This window comes from Phaseolus vulgaris, chromosome 7 (assembly GCF_000499845.2).
Source record: "Phaseolus vulgaris cultivar G19833 chromosome 7, P. vulgaris v2.0, whole genome shotgun sequence".
Taxonomy (NCBI): domain Eukaryota; kingdom Viridiplantae; phylum Streptophyta; class Magnoliopsida; order Fabales; family Fabaceae; genus Phaseolus; species Phaseolus vulgaris.
Window position 1 is genome coordinate 36,505,314 of NC_023753.2, and position 19,756 is coordinate 36,525,069.

General features: G+C 33.7%; 4 protein-coding genes across 4 annotated transcripts; 2 read left to right on the forward strand and 2 right to left on the reverse strand.

The window, feature by feature from the left end:
* Window positions 1-2,877: 2,877 nt before the first annotated feature.
* LOC137829450 (uncharacterized) lies at window positions 2,878-4,421 on the reverse strand. The gene is made up of 3 exons (XM_068636254.1): window positions 4,392-4,421; window positions 3,898-4,341; window positions 2,878-3,663 (listed from the first exon to the last, which is right to left on the reverse strand). Exons 1-3 carry the CDS (start codon window positions 4,419-4,421, stop codon window positions 2,878-2,880), a joined length of 1,260 nt encoding a protein of 419 aa, XP_068492355.1.
* Window positions 4,422-4,443: 22 nt separating this feature from the next.
* Window positions 4,444-4,893, forward strand: LOC137829451 (uncharacterized). The gene has a single exon (XM_068636255.1). The coding sequence runs from the start codon at window positions 4,444-4,446 to the stop codon at window positions 4,891-4,893; it is 450 nt and encodes a 149-aa protein (XP_068492356.1).
* Window positions 4,894-6,938: 2,045 nt separating this feature from the next.
* Window positions 6,939-7,844, forward strand: LOC137829452 (uncharacterized). Its single transcript, XM_068636256.1, has one exon. The coding sequence runs from the start codon at window positions 6,939-6,941 to the stop codon at window positions 7,842-7,844; it is 906 nt and encodes a 301-aa protein (XP_068492357.1).
* A 6,746-nt stretch (window positions 7,845-14,590) lies between these two features.
* Window positions 14,591-15,420, reverse strand: LOC137830456 (ethylene-responsive transcription factor ERF107-like). Its single transcript, XM_068637812.1, has one exon. The coding sequence runs from the start codon at window positions 15,361-15,363 to the stop codon at window positions 14,728-14,730; it is 636 nt and encodes a 211-aa protein (XP_068493913.1). The 5' UTR covers window positions 15,364-15,420; the 3' UTR covers window positions 14,591-14,727.
* Between the last annotated feature and the right edge of the window lie 4,336 nt (window positions 15,421-19,756).

The window sequence follows — 19,756 nt, forward strand, 5'->3', positions numbered from 1 at the left end:
AATGAAAACAAAAATCTTTTAGAATATACCAAGAAGAAAGTGAGGGTATATTGCTAGCAATTTTGGTGAAAAAAAAGTTGATGTTTGAATTTTGGTGAATTTTAGTGTTTGGTTTGAAAAGCATCCACTTGGTGAACAAAAGTCAAGTGCCATGCAACACTCCACCACCTTGTTTAGGTTATAATAAGAACACAAATTTTGAGGCACATGCCTTTTCTCCAATTTATTAATTAGTTCATCATTGATTTCAATTTCCAAAAACAATAATTGATTCTTTTTTCTCAATGTTAAACAGAATTTCATTAAAGGAATGTGTCAAAATCTGAAAAAAAAAGTTGTGTTGAACATATTCAAAGACAAGGAACAACATCTCCAAAAAAAATTCAGCAGCAGCAATTCAACCTAATGACTACTCTTTTACACAATAAAATCATTATATATTGAATTAAATATATTTTTAATTCTTTTTCTACAACATAAAATTAGTTTTTAATATTGATTCAAATTTCAAACTATCTAAACAATAAAATCATTATATATTGGATTAAATATATTTTTAATTTTTATATTATAACATAAAATTGGTTTTTGTTATCAATTTAAATTTAAATTATTTCAATAAAAATTATTTCAATTATTACAGACAAGTTGGATGACATAAAGTTTGAACCAAAAATAAAATTAATTTTACGAGTATAATGAAAAAATATTTAATTTTTAAATGTTTGGTTAATGATTCACTATTTTGTACCATGAATGTTATGTTACTGTTGCATAAGTTTCATCAGCAAGTGCTTGTTAAATTTCCTGAAAGCATAACCTTCATCCCTAGAAAATCAATAAATAAAAAATTAATTTTACAAAAAATAATAATTAATTACGATTAAATTAGATTATTAATATTTAAATTTTTAAATTAATATATAATTAGTAGGTAAAATATTGGTAACTAATGAGGTATCAATTTAAAAACTATATAGTAAAAAAATCATTAAATAATTATTTATAAATTTTATAATAATAAAAATTATTTTAAATAATAATAATATTTTTAAATAATATTTAATTTATTTAATATAATGATTAATTATTTTTTATTTTTAAAAATAATTTTATTGTAGTGATCATAGAAAATAAAATAAAATAAAAATTTAGTGAGTAAAGAAGATGAGTGTTGATGAGAAAGATAAATATAAATGAAGTTGACGGCTCTTGAACAGATAAAGAGATGTGTGTAGATGAAAATTTTAATAAAAAAAAATTATTATTGATATATACATAATTGTCTTAAAAGCATCAGAGTTTAGACTTGGTCATTATAAAAGTTTATGTTGAACTATAAAATCTGGTGTATTTGTAAAAAAAAACTTAACTTCAAAATTTTCACTTAAAATTTCTCTTTCAATAACATTATTTTATTTACAAAATTTGAACTCCACATCTTGATTATAAATACCATAAACTCATTAATAAATTAAAGACCAATTGATAATTAAGTAATAAATTAAAGCACGAACTGATTAGATGGTTTTTAATAAATAATTTGAATTTTGATATATAATTTTTGATGTTAAGGGTATAATAAATTGGAGGAGAATGTATGTGATTAGGTGTTATTTTCCCCATGCCAATTGCTTTCTCCGTCTCCTTCACAATTCAAAAAGAAGAAAATGACAGGGAAAGATTATAAAAAATAAAATAAAAAATATAAATTTACTTTAAAAAAGTGTTGGAGATTGAAATATAATTAAATTATAATATATAAATCTTATTTTATTATAAATTGATTTTATGAAATTGAATTATAAATTAATTTTATGAAATTGAATTAATATTTTTTAATTTAATTTGGTATTGTAGTTGATATGGTTCGTTCTATTTTGCAAGTATTAATTTGTAAAATATTTTAACAGACAAATATTTTAATGAGAGATCGTTTTCATTCTTTAATGATGAAACAAAATCGAGTGGTTAGAATTAAGTTTGATTGTAATTTGTAACGACCCATCACATTCATCATTCAAGTTTAATTTCATCATAGGATACATCAATCTTTCTAAAATTAACTAAATTTCGTCATAAACTACAATTTTTCTTTTATCGATAATAAAAAATAAATAAATATGAACCACTTCAGGGAGTGATTCAACCCTTATATAAATATAAAATATCTAAGACACTCCATCTCAACACTCACACCGCCAGACACCTAGAATTACTAAACAACCCTAACTCAACCCATACAATCTAAGCTAAAAAAAATTCAAGAAATCATCGTCATACCGACCAAAGGTTCGAGACACCACTCGGAAAAGGAGAACAAAACAGAGAGAGACTTGGACGTAATCCAAGACCAAGTCTTCACTTGAACCAAAGCAGCCACTTTTAAACCATCGACAACTCCCCCATTAAAGATTACATTGTTTCTATGCTTCCACAACTCACTTACCACTGCAATCCAAATCATTCCCCACATCTCACTTGCTAAAGCAGACGCATTACACAATCTAAACTGAGAAAAAATTTAGCAGTCGATCATTATGGGACACAAACTGCACTCCAAGCCATGCAAAACAACGACTCCACACTAGCCAAGCAAATCTGCACTCAAAAAACAAATGGTTAGTTGATTGCACCTCCACCCTACAAAGACTACATAAAGGACTTTCAATTGCAATCCCGCGCTTTTCCAAGTTAACCCTAGTAGCTAGCTTATTTTCCAACACCCTCCAGGCAGTAACAAGTGCAGAAGGCAGGGCTTTACATCTCCAAAGCTGTTTAAACACAATGGCATTCTCACCTTCCCGACCCCTCCTAAGACGATTATAGGCAGAATTAACTGTATATGATAACCCCTCCCCATCCTTCCAGACCCAACTATCCTCCTTTTCCAAGTCCAAACACACCTTGTACTACCTGTGAGAACTGGCACTCCAATTGCTTCTCCCATTCAAAAAGACTCCTTCTCCCGGCGAATGTCCAAGCCCATTGCCCATTATTCCACGCCCCAAACTCGGCCACCTTAGATTCTTTTGACAAACTCAAGGAAAACAACCTCGTGAAAACTTCCTTCAAAGCTCCGTTGCCCACCCAATTGTCTTCCCAGAAAACAATTTCCTTCCCTGTACCACTCCTCCACTTGATAGCATCTTCAAAATTCCGACCCCAACCCTCCGAACTCCAAACCTCCTTCAAATCTCTCCACCAAAGAGAGTCCTTACTACTTTTCCCTCCCTTTCTCAAAACTCTCCAACCCCCGTACTTAGACTCAAGAATCTCCTTCCACAAACTACCCTTATCAGATCTCAATCGCCAAATCCATTTACCAAGCAACGCCAAATTAAAAACCCTTAAGTCAATGATGCCAAGACCACCGGTCTCATGTGGTTCACACACCTTTTTCCAAGAAGCCCGGACAACCTTTCTTCCATCATATCCCCACCCCCATAAAAAATCCCTTTGTAATCTCACTATCTCATTTGCTACCGCAGAGGGTATTTTGAATAAGGACATATAAAACAACGGAATAGAGGAAAGTACCGACTTAATCAGGCAAATTCTCCCTGCCATTGACAAGAACCTACCTTTCCACCTGCTTAATCTACTCCTCAGACTGTCAACCACCCCAACCCAAAACACCCGTCTCTTGTGGCACCCTCCTACCTGCATTCCCAAGTAAACAAAAGGAGTTACCATCACTTCACAATTTAGAAGAGTCGTAAAACGATGAATCATTATCTGATCGACCCCCACGCCACCAATCTTGCTCTTCGAGAAGTTCACCTTAAGGTCAGAAGAGAGTTCAAAACAATTTAAAGCCACTTTTATATTAAAGACACTTTTGATGTTTGCTTCACAAAAGAATATGGTATCATCGACATATTGCAACATGTTTACCTTCACTTTTTTCCCTCCAATTTCCAAGCTATCAATCATATTCTTCTCAACTGTCATCCTTGACACTCCCGCCAAACCTTCAGCTGCAATAAGGAACAAAAACGGAGCTAGCGGGTCACCCTGCCTAAGTCCCTTCTTTGGCAAAAATTCCTTAGTCGGACTACCATTCACAAGAACTGACACTAAAGCCGATTCTAGACACCCCTTAATCCAATGAATCCATCTACTACAGAATCCGACCCTTTCTAACATATAGTAAATGAACTCCCACCTCATAGAGTCATATGCCTTTTCAAAATCCACCTTAAAGAAAATGCCCCTTTTCTTCTTTCTCTTCACCTCATCCAAAACTTCATTGGCTACTAACACGTTATCCAGCAAACCCCTTCCTTCAAGAAAAGCAGACTGTCTGACATCAATGACCTTACTAATTACCTTTTTCAACTGTAAAGACAACGCTTTTGAAATGATTTTATACAGACAATTAAGTTAACCATGTTAGAGAGAGAGGGGGAGTGGCACATCGTGAGGAAGAGGGGTTCTGGGATGAAGAACTCAAACATTAATTTTTTCTTCACAAATTTTCCTCCTGAATACCAAAAGGAGGACATGTGGAGAGTGTTTCAGAGATGGGGAAGAGTGGTTGACGTGTTTATTTCTAGAAGAATGAATAACAAAAATCAGAGGTTTGGGTTTGTCAAATTTCAAGGTGTGGTGGATGTGGTAGACCTGGAAAGGAGATTGGATTCAGTTTGGATTGGTTATTGGAAAGTAAGGGTAAACCGACCAAAATTCGGCAGAGACAGGGAGCCAAGGTACGTTAGGAAGGTAGTTCCCAAACCAATAGTCAGTAGAGACAACGCACCAAGGAAGAAGTGGAACGTAGAGTCTAATGGTACTCGGAGTCTTAACGTTTGGAAGGAAAAGGAAAAGTTAACGTACCCTTCTACTGTGGAGAAAGGTGGTAAGGGGAAAAAAGGACGAAGAATCACATAGCGTTCAAGGCAGAGGTGCATCATTCAGAGTGGTTAGACAACTGCTTCATTGGGAAAACTGTCGAACCAAATTTGGCTAGGGATATGAAGGAAAGTTTTATCTTGGGTGGTTTTAAATTTATTCTAGTGCAGTTCATGGGAGGCAATTGCGTATTGTTGTCGGAAGAAGATGTGAATTTGATTAAAAAGACCATAGAGGAAAATAAAGAGTGGTTTGAATCAATTACCCCTTGGGAGAAAGACTTTACGGTGTCAGAAAAATTTGTTTGGGCTAGAATTAGAGGGTAGCCCTTGAATCTGTGGAGTAGACATAGTTTGGAAAGTATTGTGGCTATGGTAGGAACTCTTGTAGAAATTGATAAGGATACATTGGAGATGGAAGAACTAGAATTTGCAAGAGTCTTAATTAAATTGCCTGTAGCAAGAGATGTTCGTTGGTCATTTTGCATGAAGATTAATGAGACTATTTGTCAAATTGCTATTGAAGAAGAACCTGTCAATAAAATTAGAAGAAGCCAATTTGGTGAACGGGAAATTAATTCTGATGACGAACTTGGTAGTTTCGCAGGGAGAGAGGGTGGTGAATCGGAAGAGTCAGAGTTCAGTAGTAATTTATTTTTCCATGGCGGTGTAGGGGAGGACAAGACGGTGGAGGAAGCGGAGCTCCGCCGCAAGGAGGTACAGAACCAGTATGCGACTGCAACAGCTAGGTGTGATGACATGGAAGCTCAGGAATTAAGTGGAAAACAATATGATAAACAACTTAATGAGGTAATTAATGGGTTAGGTGGCCAAGATGGTTGCATTAATGAGGTAGAGAGGCTGTCTAGAGATTATAACGTTGCATTTAATGAGGTAGGTGGGCAGAGGCAAACCTTAATTGAGATTAAAAGTCTTTTTGTTGATATTGGGCCTCTTGAGTACGATTGGACCCAATTTCAATCTTTAGAGAGGGGGGTGTGCCTAGCTGGATCTGGCCCAAAACTTACTGAATCAGAACTATCTGGTGTGGGAAGTAGGGCAGACGTGGCCCTAGGTCAACCTTGCAGCGTCCATCACCCACCACTGGTTGCGGCCGCCGGCGACGATGGAGCTTCGGTAGCGACAGCGTACACACGGTGGGGCTCGTCTACACTCACGGCAACCATGGCAATGGCTCCGTTGGTCGTGCGATGTGGTCCACGAACGGAGGACGCCTCCGCCGGCCACGACGTCGCGGGTCTGGCCTCCGCCGGCCACGACGACAAGGGCCTGGCCTCCGTTTGCGGTCTCAGGCGCGACGCCGTTACGGAGGCTCCCCTTGCCGTTGACGCGTCTTCCTCTACCCGTGGTTCTCCAATGGCCGCTGCATGTGTTTCGAAGGTCACTCCGGATTGCCTAGCCACGCCTACTCCACATGCCGGAGACACTGATTTGGTGGTGGCGGAAACGTCATCGGAGTCTGGTAGCAATCCTGCGTATTCTTTGGTGGTCCGTAGACCGTTGTGCATGGCTGCAACTTTTTCTGGGGGCACCTCCGTGAGCCCTATGGGGAACATGCTTCTTCACCATCAATGTATTGTGTTACCCAATCCCAGGCAAAGGGTGATGGAAGTTGGGGAATGTAGCAACAGTAAGTCATAAGAGGTGGGACCTACACGTTCCGATGTATTCATTTCTCACAAACGAATGTAAGGTTAGTATCTAGTTCTACTGTTTTTACTAATAATGATACTAATAACTGTTTGGTCTGGTTGAATAACGAGAAGGTGGAAGCAGATAGAATATGGAATTCAGGAAAGAAGGTAGGATACTCTCGGTTTGGAAATGAGGTTGATATTTTAAACAAGTTAAAAAGTTTGGAAGAAAGGGACAACGGGAATGAGGGTTTAGGTTGGGTTGGGCAAAATGTCGTTAATGATGAAGCTGATTAGTATGAATATTAGGGGTTTGGGTGGAATGATAAAAAGGAAGTATATTAGTAAGCTCATTAAAGAACAACAAGTTGGTTTTATCTGCTTGCAGGAAACAAAATGCGAACATTTTAGTAAGGAAAAGTGTTATCAAATGTGGGGATCAAATGAAATCGACTGGATTGAGGTTGGAGCAGTTAATAATGGTGGAGGAATAATCACAATGTGGAAGAAAAATTGTTTTGAATTAAAAGGGTTCAGATGTGGGAACAACTATTCAATTATTGAAGGAATATGGAAGGTAGGAAAGCCATTGGAAGTAATAATAGTTAATATTTACTGTGGAGGCTCTTTAAGAGAAAAGAGAAGTACTTGGGATGAGATATGTGAGATAAGGAAAAATCACCGAATAAAAATATGGTGTGTAGCTGGAGATTTTAATTCTATTAGATGTGCTGGGGAGAGAAGAGGTCAAAATTATAATGCAAATTATGGAAGTGAAATACAAAGCTTTAATAAGTTCATTGAGGAGTCTAGTCTGGTTGATATTCCTTTGGTGGGTAGAAAGTTTACCTGGTACAAACCTAATGGGACAGTGAAGAGCATAATAGACAGAGTTCTAGTCTCCCTTGAATGGTTAGAGGAGTGGCCGGGAAGTAAATTGTATGCAGAAGGGAGATCGGTTTCAGATCATTGTGCTTTAGTGTTAAAGGAGATAAATATCGACTGGGGTCCAAAACCGTTTAGATGTCTTGATGTGTGGCAAAAAGACGGTCAGTTTAAGGAATTTGTAAGGTTTAAGTGGGTAAGCTACGATATCAGGGGAAACGGTTTGTACGTTTTAAAGGAGAAATTGAAAAGGTTAAAGTTTGATATAAGGAACTGGAACAAACACGTCTTTGGAGATGTGAATAAACAAAGAGTGGAATTGGAAAAGAGAGTCCAAGATCTGGATGGAAAAGATGACGAGGGGGACTTGAGTGTGGAAGATAGAGAAGAAAGGAGACAACTGTTAGCTGACCTGGGGCAAGTCCGAGTGAAACAAGAGGCGATTTTATAGCAAAAAGCAAGATTCAGTTGGTTAAGTCAGGGGGATTTGAATACAAAATTTTTTCATTCAAGCATTAAGTGGAGGAGGATGTTTAACGGGATTAATGGTCTCAAGGTCAGAGATCAGTGGTGCGAAGACCCAACCGAAGTAAAGGTTAGAGTGAAGGAATTTTTTGAGGGCAGATTTAGTGGGGGGGAAGTCCTCTGGTTAGATTGGATAATGTTCGGTTTAAGGGGATATCTAGGGAGGACAATGTAATGTTGGTTGGAAGTATTTCTGAAGAGGAAGTTAAGGAGGCAGTATGGAATTGTGACAACTCCAAAAGTCCTGGGCCGGATGGTTTTAATTTTGGCTTTATAAAATTCTGTTGGGATTTTTTAAAAGAAGATGTTGTGAATGCGGTACAAAGGTTTGCAGAGGGTGGAAGTTGGCCGAAAGGTTCTAATGCCTCATTTATTACCCTGGTTCCAAAGGTTGCAAATCCACAACAACTGAATGAGTTTAGACCGATCTCTTTGGTGGGTTGTGTGTATAAAATTATCTCTAAAATCCTTTCTTCAAGGTTAAAAAGGGTACTAAACAAAGTTATTGATCCCAGACAGTCTGCTTTCTTGAAAGGAAGAGGTTTGTTGGACAGTGTGTTAGTGGCTAACGAGACACTGGAGGAGGTAAAAAGGAAAAAGAAAGAATGTGTGGTGTTTAAGGTGGACTATGAAAAGGCATACGACTCAGTTAGTTGGGAGTTTCTTTACTACATGATGGGAAGATTGGGTTTTTGTGGTAAGTGGATTGATTGGATAAAAAATTGTTTAGAATCATCCTCAATATCTGTGTTAGTAAATGGAAGCCCTACAACTGAGTTTAAACCTTTGAAGGGCCTAAGACAAGGGGATCCTTTAGCACCGTTCCTTTTTCTAATTGCGGCTGAAGGTCTTGCAGGGGTAGTTAGGCAGGCGGAAGAAAAGAAGCTAGTAGAAGGTATTGAAGTCGGGGAAAAGCGAGTAAAAGTGTGCATGTTGCAATACGCAGACGACACTCTTTTCTTCTGTAAAGCCTCAACCCAAAATGTTCTGACACTAAAGGCTATTCTGAAATGCTTTGAACTTGCTTCTGGTCTTAAGGTTAACTACTCCAAGAGTAAGGTTGGGGGAGTGGGTGTGAATATAAATCAGACAATGACTTTCGCCTCAATCCTTAATTGTGACATTATGAAGGCACCTTTCAATTACTTGGGGGTGTTGGTAGGTGAGAATCATAAGAGGTGTGTTTTTTTGGGAAGGTGTGATCACTAAGTTACGGAATAGGCTGAGCGCGTGGAAAGGGAAAACCCTCTCTTTGGCAGGCAGAGTATGTCTTATCAAATCGGTGCTTACGTCCCTACCGCTTTTCTATGTCTCCATTTTTTATATGCCGGTAACTGTGATGAGGGAAGTGAAAAGGTTACAAAAAAACTTTTTGTGGGAATGGGGGTCAGAGAACCGGAAAATTGCTTGGGTGGCGTGGGATAAGATTTGTCAATCGAAAGATAATGGCGGATTAGGGGTCATTGACATAGAAAAGTTTAACTTGGCTCTTCTAGGAAAATGGATATGGAGACTTAAGTCTGAAGAGAGTGGGTTTTGGAAGGATATTATAGAGTCTAAGTACGGTGGGTGGAGGGGTTTAAGATCTCAAGATCAGTCTTGTAAGGAGTCGATGTGGTGGAGGGACCTCAGGAAAGTTTGGCACTTAGAGGGGTGGGGATTTGATTTTGAAGATAGAGGTCGGTGGGAAGTAGGAGATGGGAAAGAAATCAGATTATGGGAGGATAAGTGGTTGGAAAACATCCCTCTAATGCATAAATTCCCTAGATTATATTTAATCTCCTTGGATATTGGTTGTACTCTGTCACAAGTTGGGAGTTGGAGTAGTAATGGTTGGTCCTGGAAACTGCGTTGGAGAAAAAATCTTTTTGTGTGGGAATCCAGTCTACTTGATCTTCTAATGCGGAAGTTGGATACCAAAAGGTTAACAAGAGAAGGTGGAGTTAAACCTGATAAATGGCTATGGAGGGATGTGGATCATACGGATTTCTCTGTGAAGGTAGCATATAAGTGCCTCATGGGGGAGGAGTCAGTAGTGGGGGAGGATCTGTTCGCGAATTTCTGGACTTTAAAGACCTTACCTTCGACACATTTTTTGGCTTGGAGGGTGTTACGTAATGCTATTCCTACTAAGGACAATCTTTCAAGACGCGGTATACCTTTGATGTGCGATCGGTGCCCTCTGTGTGGTGTGGAAGAAGAGTCGGTAAGACATTTATTTTTTGAGTGTAAGATTTCTTGGAGAATTTGGGGTATGTGTCTCACGTGGTTGGGTTTCCCGTTGGTGCTAGATTGTGATGCACAAATGCACTTTAGGATGTTCAAACCTTTTGGTCTGAATCACGCAGTTACCAAGTGTTGGGGGGGTATTTGGGTAGGTTTTGTGAGTGAAATTTGGAATCACAGGAATAAGGTTGTGTTTGAGAATGGGCGGGTGGATCTAGTGGAGGTTTTTACCGTGGCACAAAGGAAGACTTGGTCTTGGGTCACAGTAAAAGAAAAATCGGCTGCATTCTCTTACTCAGACTGGTGTTTGGATCCTATTTGTTGTATGAGGTATTTGAAAGTCTGATTTTTTGTGTTTTTAACTAACGTTCTTTCCTAGTTTTGGTAGTTGTGGTGTGGTTTGCGCAGGTTCCTTTGGTAACTCTTATATGAATGGCTAGACTGAGGCTTGGAAAGCTTTAAGTGGTTGTGCAGGTTGTTTTGGTATTTCCTATCTGGCAGGGTCAGACTGATGATTCTGCTCTGTATTGCGGTTGTCTTGGACATTTTGTTTGGCAGGGCCAGACTGAGTTCTTTGCTCAGAACTGCGATTGGAAGCTGTTACGTTTTTCTTGCAGGCAATATTTGGTCTATGTACTATCCTCGAAGGATCGGTTTGTTGATGTTAGTTTTTTTATTTTTGGTACAGTTTGCCTGTTACAAAGATTTGGCTTAGTTGTTGGGTGATGTGTCTTTTATTATCGAGTTTGACACTTGGTTATGGTAATTCAGCCTGATGTCAAAAACCTCTTGTATATCTTTGTTTGAGGGTGTAACCTTTTTGGTGGGTTGATGTAACTGTGTTTGTTGGGTTCTTATATTTTGTACTGGGATTGTGTATTGTTGGATCATTAGTTGGTAGGGTACTAGATTACTTGTATTTGGGGTTTTGTATAAGGGTTGAGACACCCCTGAAGTGTCTCCTTTTTATTTTATTTATTCTTTGCTGATAAAAAAAAAGAAAAAAAAGACAATTAAGTTACGTATAAAATCATTTATAAAATTGTGGTGTATAAAATCATTTATAAAAGTTCTTAAACGAAATTATGATGAATAAATTCCTCTTTTAAAATTACGAATGTTTTCAAAATCATAAATATATTCATTATAATTTTAAGGATAAATATGTGAACCTAAACACAAATGAATATAAGAATATTAAATATTAAACAATATTTTTTTTAAATTTTGTATTAAACATGTCTTATGTCTTATTAGAGATTAGTATTAGATATATTTTAAGCATTTCAATTTTGCGAACATCGGTTTCATAAATCAAAATAAATCAGAATGAGTTCATTGAAGTCATATTATAGTGATGCGATGGTTCGTTTTTAGCTTTTTTTTTTTTTTGTTGTTGTTGGGAAATTAAAAGGAATATGAATAAAATGAATTAGAAAACATATTGATTATTGAGTTAATTCATTATCCTTTATCATTTGTCATATGATTATCATTCATCCAATTTTAGAACATAATTGAATTTAACCAAATACATATCAATTAAATTCAATAAAATCTAATTGAAGAAATAATTGTCTACCAATTCATTTGATACTTCACTCATCTCCAAACGTCTACTCCTAAATTTTTTAGTCTTTTACCTATTAAATTAAGCAAACAAGATATTATTTAAAAAAAAACAAACTAAAAAAAATATAATTAAATAACATAATTGAATATCAACAAACAAATGTTTTAAAACAAAATTATAATAATAAAAATTAAAAATTAGTACATTTTGATTGGCAAAATATACTGCTCAAAACATTAATACAAGATTTTTTTAGAAAGAAAGAGTAATAATATTTTTAATGAAATTTTTACTTTTATTTGAGAAAGTTATTTTTTTAGTTTTTATGAAAACAATTTTGTGAAAAACTTGATTAAATTTCACAAAATAAGATAAGGTTCCATCTAACTTATATATGGAAATGATAGCTTTTAAGTTTAAAAGTTGTAAACCTTCTTACCAAGGGACACCTTCCAATTTAAATAAGGAACAACCAACTCAAACTCAAGAAAACATTAAACAACCAGCCTCATGCAATCCACTAGGTTCAAAACCCAGTTGGGATACGTAAAAGGATTACAACTTTTCAAAAATCCAAGACCAAACATTTACTTAACTAATACTTTGAGCGCATCTACCACGCCCCTGTCGAAGGTCACAGAGTTCCTATGTCTCTAAATTTCATTCACAACACCAACTCAAATCGTCCTCCAAACGCCATTAACTACATCAGAAGCCGAATACAACTTAAATTATTGGAAGTTTACCAAAGGGTCCTTGTGAATAACAAACGACACTCCTAGCCACTCAAAATAAAGACCCCACACCCATCAGGTAAACTTGCAAACTGAAAACAGATGACTGGACGACTCTCATCAAACCCTCTCGAATAATTAAAATTATAATTTAAATGTACAATAAAAATAGAATTTTAAATAAACATCTATGTTAAAGTAAAATCAAATCTTATATTATAAAAATGTAATAATAATAAGTATATAAAGTAAAATAAAATTTGATGAGATGAGTTATTTGTCGTTTTGTGCCCAAATTTCTTGTTTGGATAAACATAGTTTATTGTAATTGTGACTTGTTAAAGAGATTTTGTAATTATCTTTCACCCTTTTCTTCTTCAATTTGTAGAGTTTCCATATGCAACAAAGATAAGCAAACATGTGGCAAGCTCTTTGTTAGTTCAACTCTGATTTGACATTTGGGATTTTATTAATATTTTTTAGTATTTATTATTAACTATAGTTAATTTAGTACCAAAAATATAATATTAATTAAAATAATTAAATGATTTTAAGCGCATAATTCAATTAAGATATATACTCATTATACTTATAAATAAGACAATCACATATTGTTTTGTTTTATTTTTAATATATTAAGAAAAATATAATATTTTTATAGTTATAAGTTTACGGTTTTTAACGTAAAGGATAATAAAGAAATTGAAGAGAATATATTGAGTTTTGGGCCTTTCTAATTCTGTTCCTTGGGCTGAAGCCCAAACTATTGTATTTTGTATTTCGTATATATTGTACATAGCAAAAGTAATAAGACGAGACAGTTATTTTCTCCTTTTCCATAAACAATTTCATCTTCCTTTATCTTCTTCCTTCATCTTTCTGATCCCAAGCGGTGGTTATCACCTCCTACCCTCCTTTGCACATCATGCAGAAATTCAAGAGAATATGTAATAAGTGATTTTCTATGTTTATAATATTGGATACAAAAATATACCAAACTATAATGATTGAGTAAAAAGGTGTAACCACAACTTTCATTTTCATTAATAAAAAAATAATACTTTTTTATTGTTTTTTAAATACAAACAATTTTTTTTTCTATTTTTAACTCATTTACATTATTTTTCTAAATACTATACTTTTAATTACTTATAAATTTTTTATTATATAATCATAATATATTTACTTTTTGTCTTTAAAAAATATTTTAAAAAAGAAAAAAGAAAATTAATTTCTTTCTGACAACTGCACTGACAAGGAGCAGAATGGTACAGACACAATTTATGAATCCTGTGGTTACTTTTTCATTTAGGTTTCTTCTATCAACTTAAATTCTCCCCTCCTTATGTTACATTATCAGTATAGATAATTATATCTTTTTAAAGGTTAAATATAAAATATTTTATTTTTTATAAATAGATACAAATTTTTTTTTATAAGATAGTTTTATAATATTGAATTAAATTTAAAGTTTATTTTTTAATATGGTATTAAAATTGTTTAAAACTTATCATAACAAAATTTTATTAAACTTAGAATAGAGACAGAGAAAAAACAAATAATGGATATTTTATTAAAATTTTATTTTTTAATATGGTTATTTTTTCATTTAGGTTTTTTCTATCAACTTAAATTCCCCCTCCTTATCTATACAATATCAGTACAGATAATTATATCTTTTATAGGTTAAATATCACATTTAAATATTAGAGTATTTTATTTTTTATAAATAGATACAAATTTTATTTTTATAAAATAGTTTTATAATATTGAGTTAAACTTAAAGTTATTTTTTAATATGGTATCAAAATTGTTTAAAACTTAGAAAAAACATTCATTTTATTATGTGTATATGTACGTCCATGTAATGAATAGTTATGGATTATAACGGTAAGTATTTCTGTAATGAAAACTAATGAACAATTTTTAATGAAGAAACAATCAGTTAACTAATGAACAGTTAAGTATTATAGAACTGAATAAGGAATGATACTGGTATGAGTCAACAGAAGTGAAGGTGAACTGAAAATAATTGATAAGCATCCCTCAAAAACAGCAAGAAAATGTGTTGGTTCAGTTTTTTCTGTGTATTTTCCAACAGAAATTGATTAATATTCTACTTTTTGAGGCTCCTCAAAGTTAGTAAAACTTTGATAACATAGATTCACATAGACATTTCACATTAGCATTGCTTCTATGTACAGATTAAGTAGGCAAGGCAATCTTATTTTTGAAGAAAACAAACTTATGCTATGAACTCTACTGTTCTCAGTTCTTCATGATACACCATGATGAACTTGGACCTGTGGCAGCTCCAATTCAAGGCTCTCTCTTCTTCTTTTCCTGCCACAACTGTTTGGCTTTGGATCAGACTCTCCAGCCTCAAGAGGAAAGTTCAGAATGGCCTTCTGACCCCTCATCTTGAAAGCAGCACAATCATAGGCCTTAGCAGCATCAATTTCAGTGTCAAAAGTCCCAAGCCAAACCCTTGTCCCTTTCCTTGAAGGGTCACGGATTTCAGCAGCAAACTTACCCCAAGGCCTTCTTCTAACTCCCCTATAACGCTTTGCCTCATCATATTCTGCCTTCTTTGCCTTCTCCTCTGATGACACCATTGGTTCAGGAGAATTGCATTTCTTTGGTTCCTTGGAGGAGATGGGGATGGTTGGTGTTGATGTGGAATTCATGGCCTTGTGATCAACAAACTCCATGTCTGCCACCAAGTCATAGCCTTCAAGGAAAGTGAAGAAACTGGTGTTTTCTGAAATATATGAGCTGAAATCAAACTCTGGTGATGAGGGGGCTTCAAGCTTGACAGGATTGAGGTTGGAGAAAAAGGAGTTTGAGATGTTTTCACCTAAGAGATGTTGGCTTATGAGATCCAAGTTTGAAGTTTCTTCTGCTGTTGTCATCTTTAAGGAGTGATGAAGCAATGTGAGGTGGATTATTGGATTGAAAAATGGTTAGTAGCTAAGGTAGATATTTATATTTGTTTGTCAATGGAAAAAGGGCCCCCCACAACACAAAGTCTTGTTTTAAATAGTTGTTTTCAATTAACAGGTCATCCAATGATGTAAACACAATCCTGTGTTCTAGCATATGTTCTAGCCTTGGAATTTGGGGAAACCTTCCAACTAGATATTTCTCAGAAATACTAGCAAGTTGGAAATTTTGACAGAACAAGGGTGTGTGTTGGAATACTTGTTCACTTCAGTTCAACATCCATGAGTGTTTGTATGCAAGTTTTCATACTTTATCAGAACTTAAGAGTAAAAGATAAAAATTATTGTGCTTTCTGAAATACCTTACAACAAAAACTATGTTTATAGTACCATTTCCAAGTCCTGAATCAGAATTATCACAGGTGGTTACCGAAACATGTGCCTTATTGGCACAATAAAGTGTTCTTAGTTTTATATCTTATTTAAAAATTACTTTTAATTGTATCAGATGAAGAGACTTAGAATTTGTTCCAACAAATGTAAAGTTGAATATAATTGAAACGTGGGAATGTAAAAAGTAGATTGGTGAAGATGGTTGATTTGGATATAGCAATTTGAAAGAAAATGATGAGAAAGTTGCATGCATTTGAACTAAGATTTAGGTGGAAGAGAAAGTGAGAATGTCTATTTCCTCTTTTACCCATCTTTAGACAAATATATCACATGCTAACATGCTAATGCTAATGTTGTGATGTACATTGATATGCATCCTGTTTCACATAATTGATTATGTGGACAACCAATTATACTCTGAAACATACTATAAAATTAATTATGTTGTTGGAAATAATGGCTGTGAGCATAATTAACTATGTCAAGCCACATGATCAATTCTGTTAACCTATTCTCATTCCCTATGCTGATTTTGAATAAATGTTTTGTTGTATTTTTCATAATACTACATCGTTTGGAATTTTATTTTTTTTACTTTTGAACATGTGTTTTTTTTTTAACTTGGATGACACTAATTTGATTATAAAATAGATAAGAAGTACCCTTAAATGGTTGACATAATTATTATGCTGAGTAAAATAACATGTTCACCATGTCCTTTGATTGTTAAGAATAATCAATTAAGTATAATCAAACTTGTAAAGAAACTGATATAGTAATTCTAAATATTCATTTTCTTCCGTCACACTCTCTTTCCTTCCACTTCCTCTCCTAGCATACAAACTTTGACTCTTAGTAGGAAGTACATTTGCAAAAGGTTTTTCGATGTTCAAGTAAGTATTCAGATCTAATAAATGTTGTAATAATGATGTATATTTGTTTTGGCTGTTGTGTCTATTTATATGGCATTGATGAGTCCTTCTACCATTGAGTCAAGATTAGCGTACGTACCATGATTAGAAGTATATTACCTAATCTTTTGTAGGTTTATCCTAAACTAATCATTAGTTTACCTTAATATATTTTTGTGTTGGTCAGTAACATTCTATCAGTACCGGATATCGATATGTCTTAGGACCATTCGATATCGATATGTCTTAGGACCATTCGATATCGATATGTCTTAGGACCATTCGATATCGATATGTCTTAGGACCATTCGATATCGATATGTCTTAGGACCATTCGATATCGATATGTCTTAGGACCATTCGATATCGATATGTCTTAGGACCATTCGATATCGATATGTCTTAGGACCATTCGATATCGATATGTCTTAGGACCATTCGATATCGATATGTCTTAGGACCATTCGATATCGATATGTCTTAGGACCATTCGATATCGATATGTCTTAGGACCATTCGATATCGATATGTCTTAGGACCATTCGATATCGATATGTCTTAGGACCATTCGATATCGATATGTCTTAGGACCATTCGATATCGATATGTCTTAGGACCATTCGATATCGATATGTCTTAGGACCATTCGATATCGATATGTCTTAAGACCATTCGATGTCTAATAGTACAATGTTAAAACTCAATGTCAAGGTATTTTTACTTCTAAGACTAAATATGTAGTGTGACTCAACTGTGTTACACAACTAATGTGTAATAATTGAAAGTAAAATTTTAAGTTTGATAAGCATTTTATGTTATTGTACACTGTTTTATCAACTTGTGTATATGATGGTAAAATAGGCTACACAATACTTTGTTAAAATATGGATTAAAATTTTTGTTGTTGACTTTAATATTTGAAACTAGAGATTACAAATTTTAAGGAGGGTTTTATATATGTAATAATATCACTACTTTTACGTGGTTCATTGTAATTATTATATGCATTTAAGTTTATTATTTAAAATAATATAATTATATTAACTTACTAAACATAAAATTTATTTATTTAAATTTAGGCAATTTGTGGAGAAACTTCTTTCAATTTATTTGTTTGAAATGTATTTTACTTTTATTCTGATTTTATAATGATATTTAATTTCTTTTTATAAAATTTACATTAACTTTAATTTAGAATTTTAAAAATTATTTTTTTTCATAAAATGGAAATCCTAAATTCTAAAAACTAATTTGACGTTAACAAAAAATATATTTAAACCTTTTACAAATAAGCATGGATTTCGTAGCAAAATAATATTGAAGTATTTCTTAATATTTAATTTTTGTATATATTATAAGGATAGTCTATATTTATGTAAAATTAGCTTTTTTATTCTGAATTCAGATTATTAATGGCCCTTAGTACGATTCAGCTGTGAGATGTTTGTGAAGAAGACTGCATCTTCTTATCCAAATTGTAATGTCACAGTCTTGGAGCTGTGCCCACAAACAAACAAACAATCTTTAATTGCATCTCCCAACTTGCTCCTTCGCATATTCTCTCTTCTTCTTTATAAACCAGAGCAATGGACAACTAAATTATGCAACTTGTACTACCATTTTCTACAATAATTCTTATTATTTTATACTACCCACTATTTGCAGATATTTTTTACTTTTTTTTTTTATATTTCAAAAAAAAATATTTTTAAAATATAAACTCAAATAAATTTATGTTTCCATTATGGATTTTATTTCAGTGGGGAGTTTTCTCCATATCTAGAACTCAAAAAGTTGGGTTTGGTTTTTGTCTAGAATCTATGTACAAGAAGGTGATTATGTCCATTAGAAGCTATAGAAAGTGTTTTTTACTAGTGTAGATGGGACCCTATTATTCCTCAACTTGCACCAAAACCATTGGCCATGAATTTTGATGCAATTAACGTTTCACATAAAATCAAAGCACCCTCATTAATAGGTAACACTACTTGCCCAAGTAGCTTACCAAACCCAACAATGCAAAATAGTCGTTGAAAAATAATATATTGCAAAATTAATATAAGTTGAACTTAATTATTTCCTGTGATGGCTTTTAATGATGATGGCTTTTAATGCTGATTGCTGAATCTGAATGTTGAATTCAGATAATTCTATTTGAAATTTGAATATGATCCTGAATCAAACATATACCATATCCACTTGTTTCTGATTGATTATTAGATTCATAGTTTTCATTAAGCATGCTGTCAAAACTCCATATCTATAGTATACTTGTTCTTGTAAGGTTGAGTTTAATTTTAGAGAATTAAGAACTCTTTTTAGATTTGTTGAGCTACTTGTATTTTTTGGTTTATCACATATTTATTTCATTTTCATAAAAGAAGAGTTATCCATTATAACATTATATTAGAAGAAAATAAAGATGGGAGATGATCCTTCTTTGATTTTAAGAAGCTGTTGTCAACAATGACAAGTTGTGATGATGATGATGACAAAAGGGTCGGTGGAAGTTAGAAGAAGAGATTATCATTTTCAATTATTTTTTAAATTATAGTTTCTCATTTAGGATCAAATTATACATTACAACAACATGATATGAAATAGAAACTAGGGTAAATAACCCCTTGTTCTCACACATGATCAATTTCTCTCTAGAAATGGCCATTGAAAAGTCTCTAGAATAAGCACGTGATCTTACAAAGGAAGACTTGGTTCTTTGATTTTTGAGATTGTTTTGCACGTAAGAAATTATCTTCAATCTTGATTTTGTATTCAATAAACATTTCCTGATGTTTTATATTCTCAAATTATTTCATTTTTAGTATATTATTTATTTTATTTTAAAAAAAAGACTAAGAAAAAAAACTTATGATTTTGAAATTATATTAAGTGTAGTTACGACTAATAATGACATGAGAGAATAATTACTTTATTTTATTTATTATTGTCACCAAGGATGTCCTTAAAGTAATTAAAAGTCTTCTTAATTAACATTCTTCATTTTAGTTATAGATACAGGCAAGTTTTTAATCATATTATTCTCTTTTGTATTTTCAACA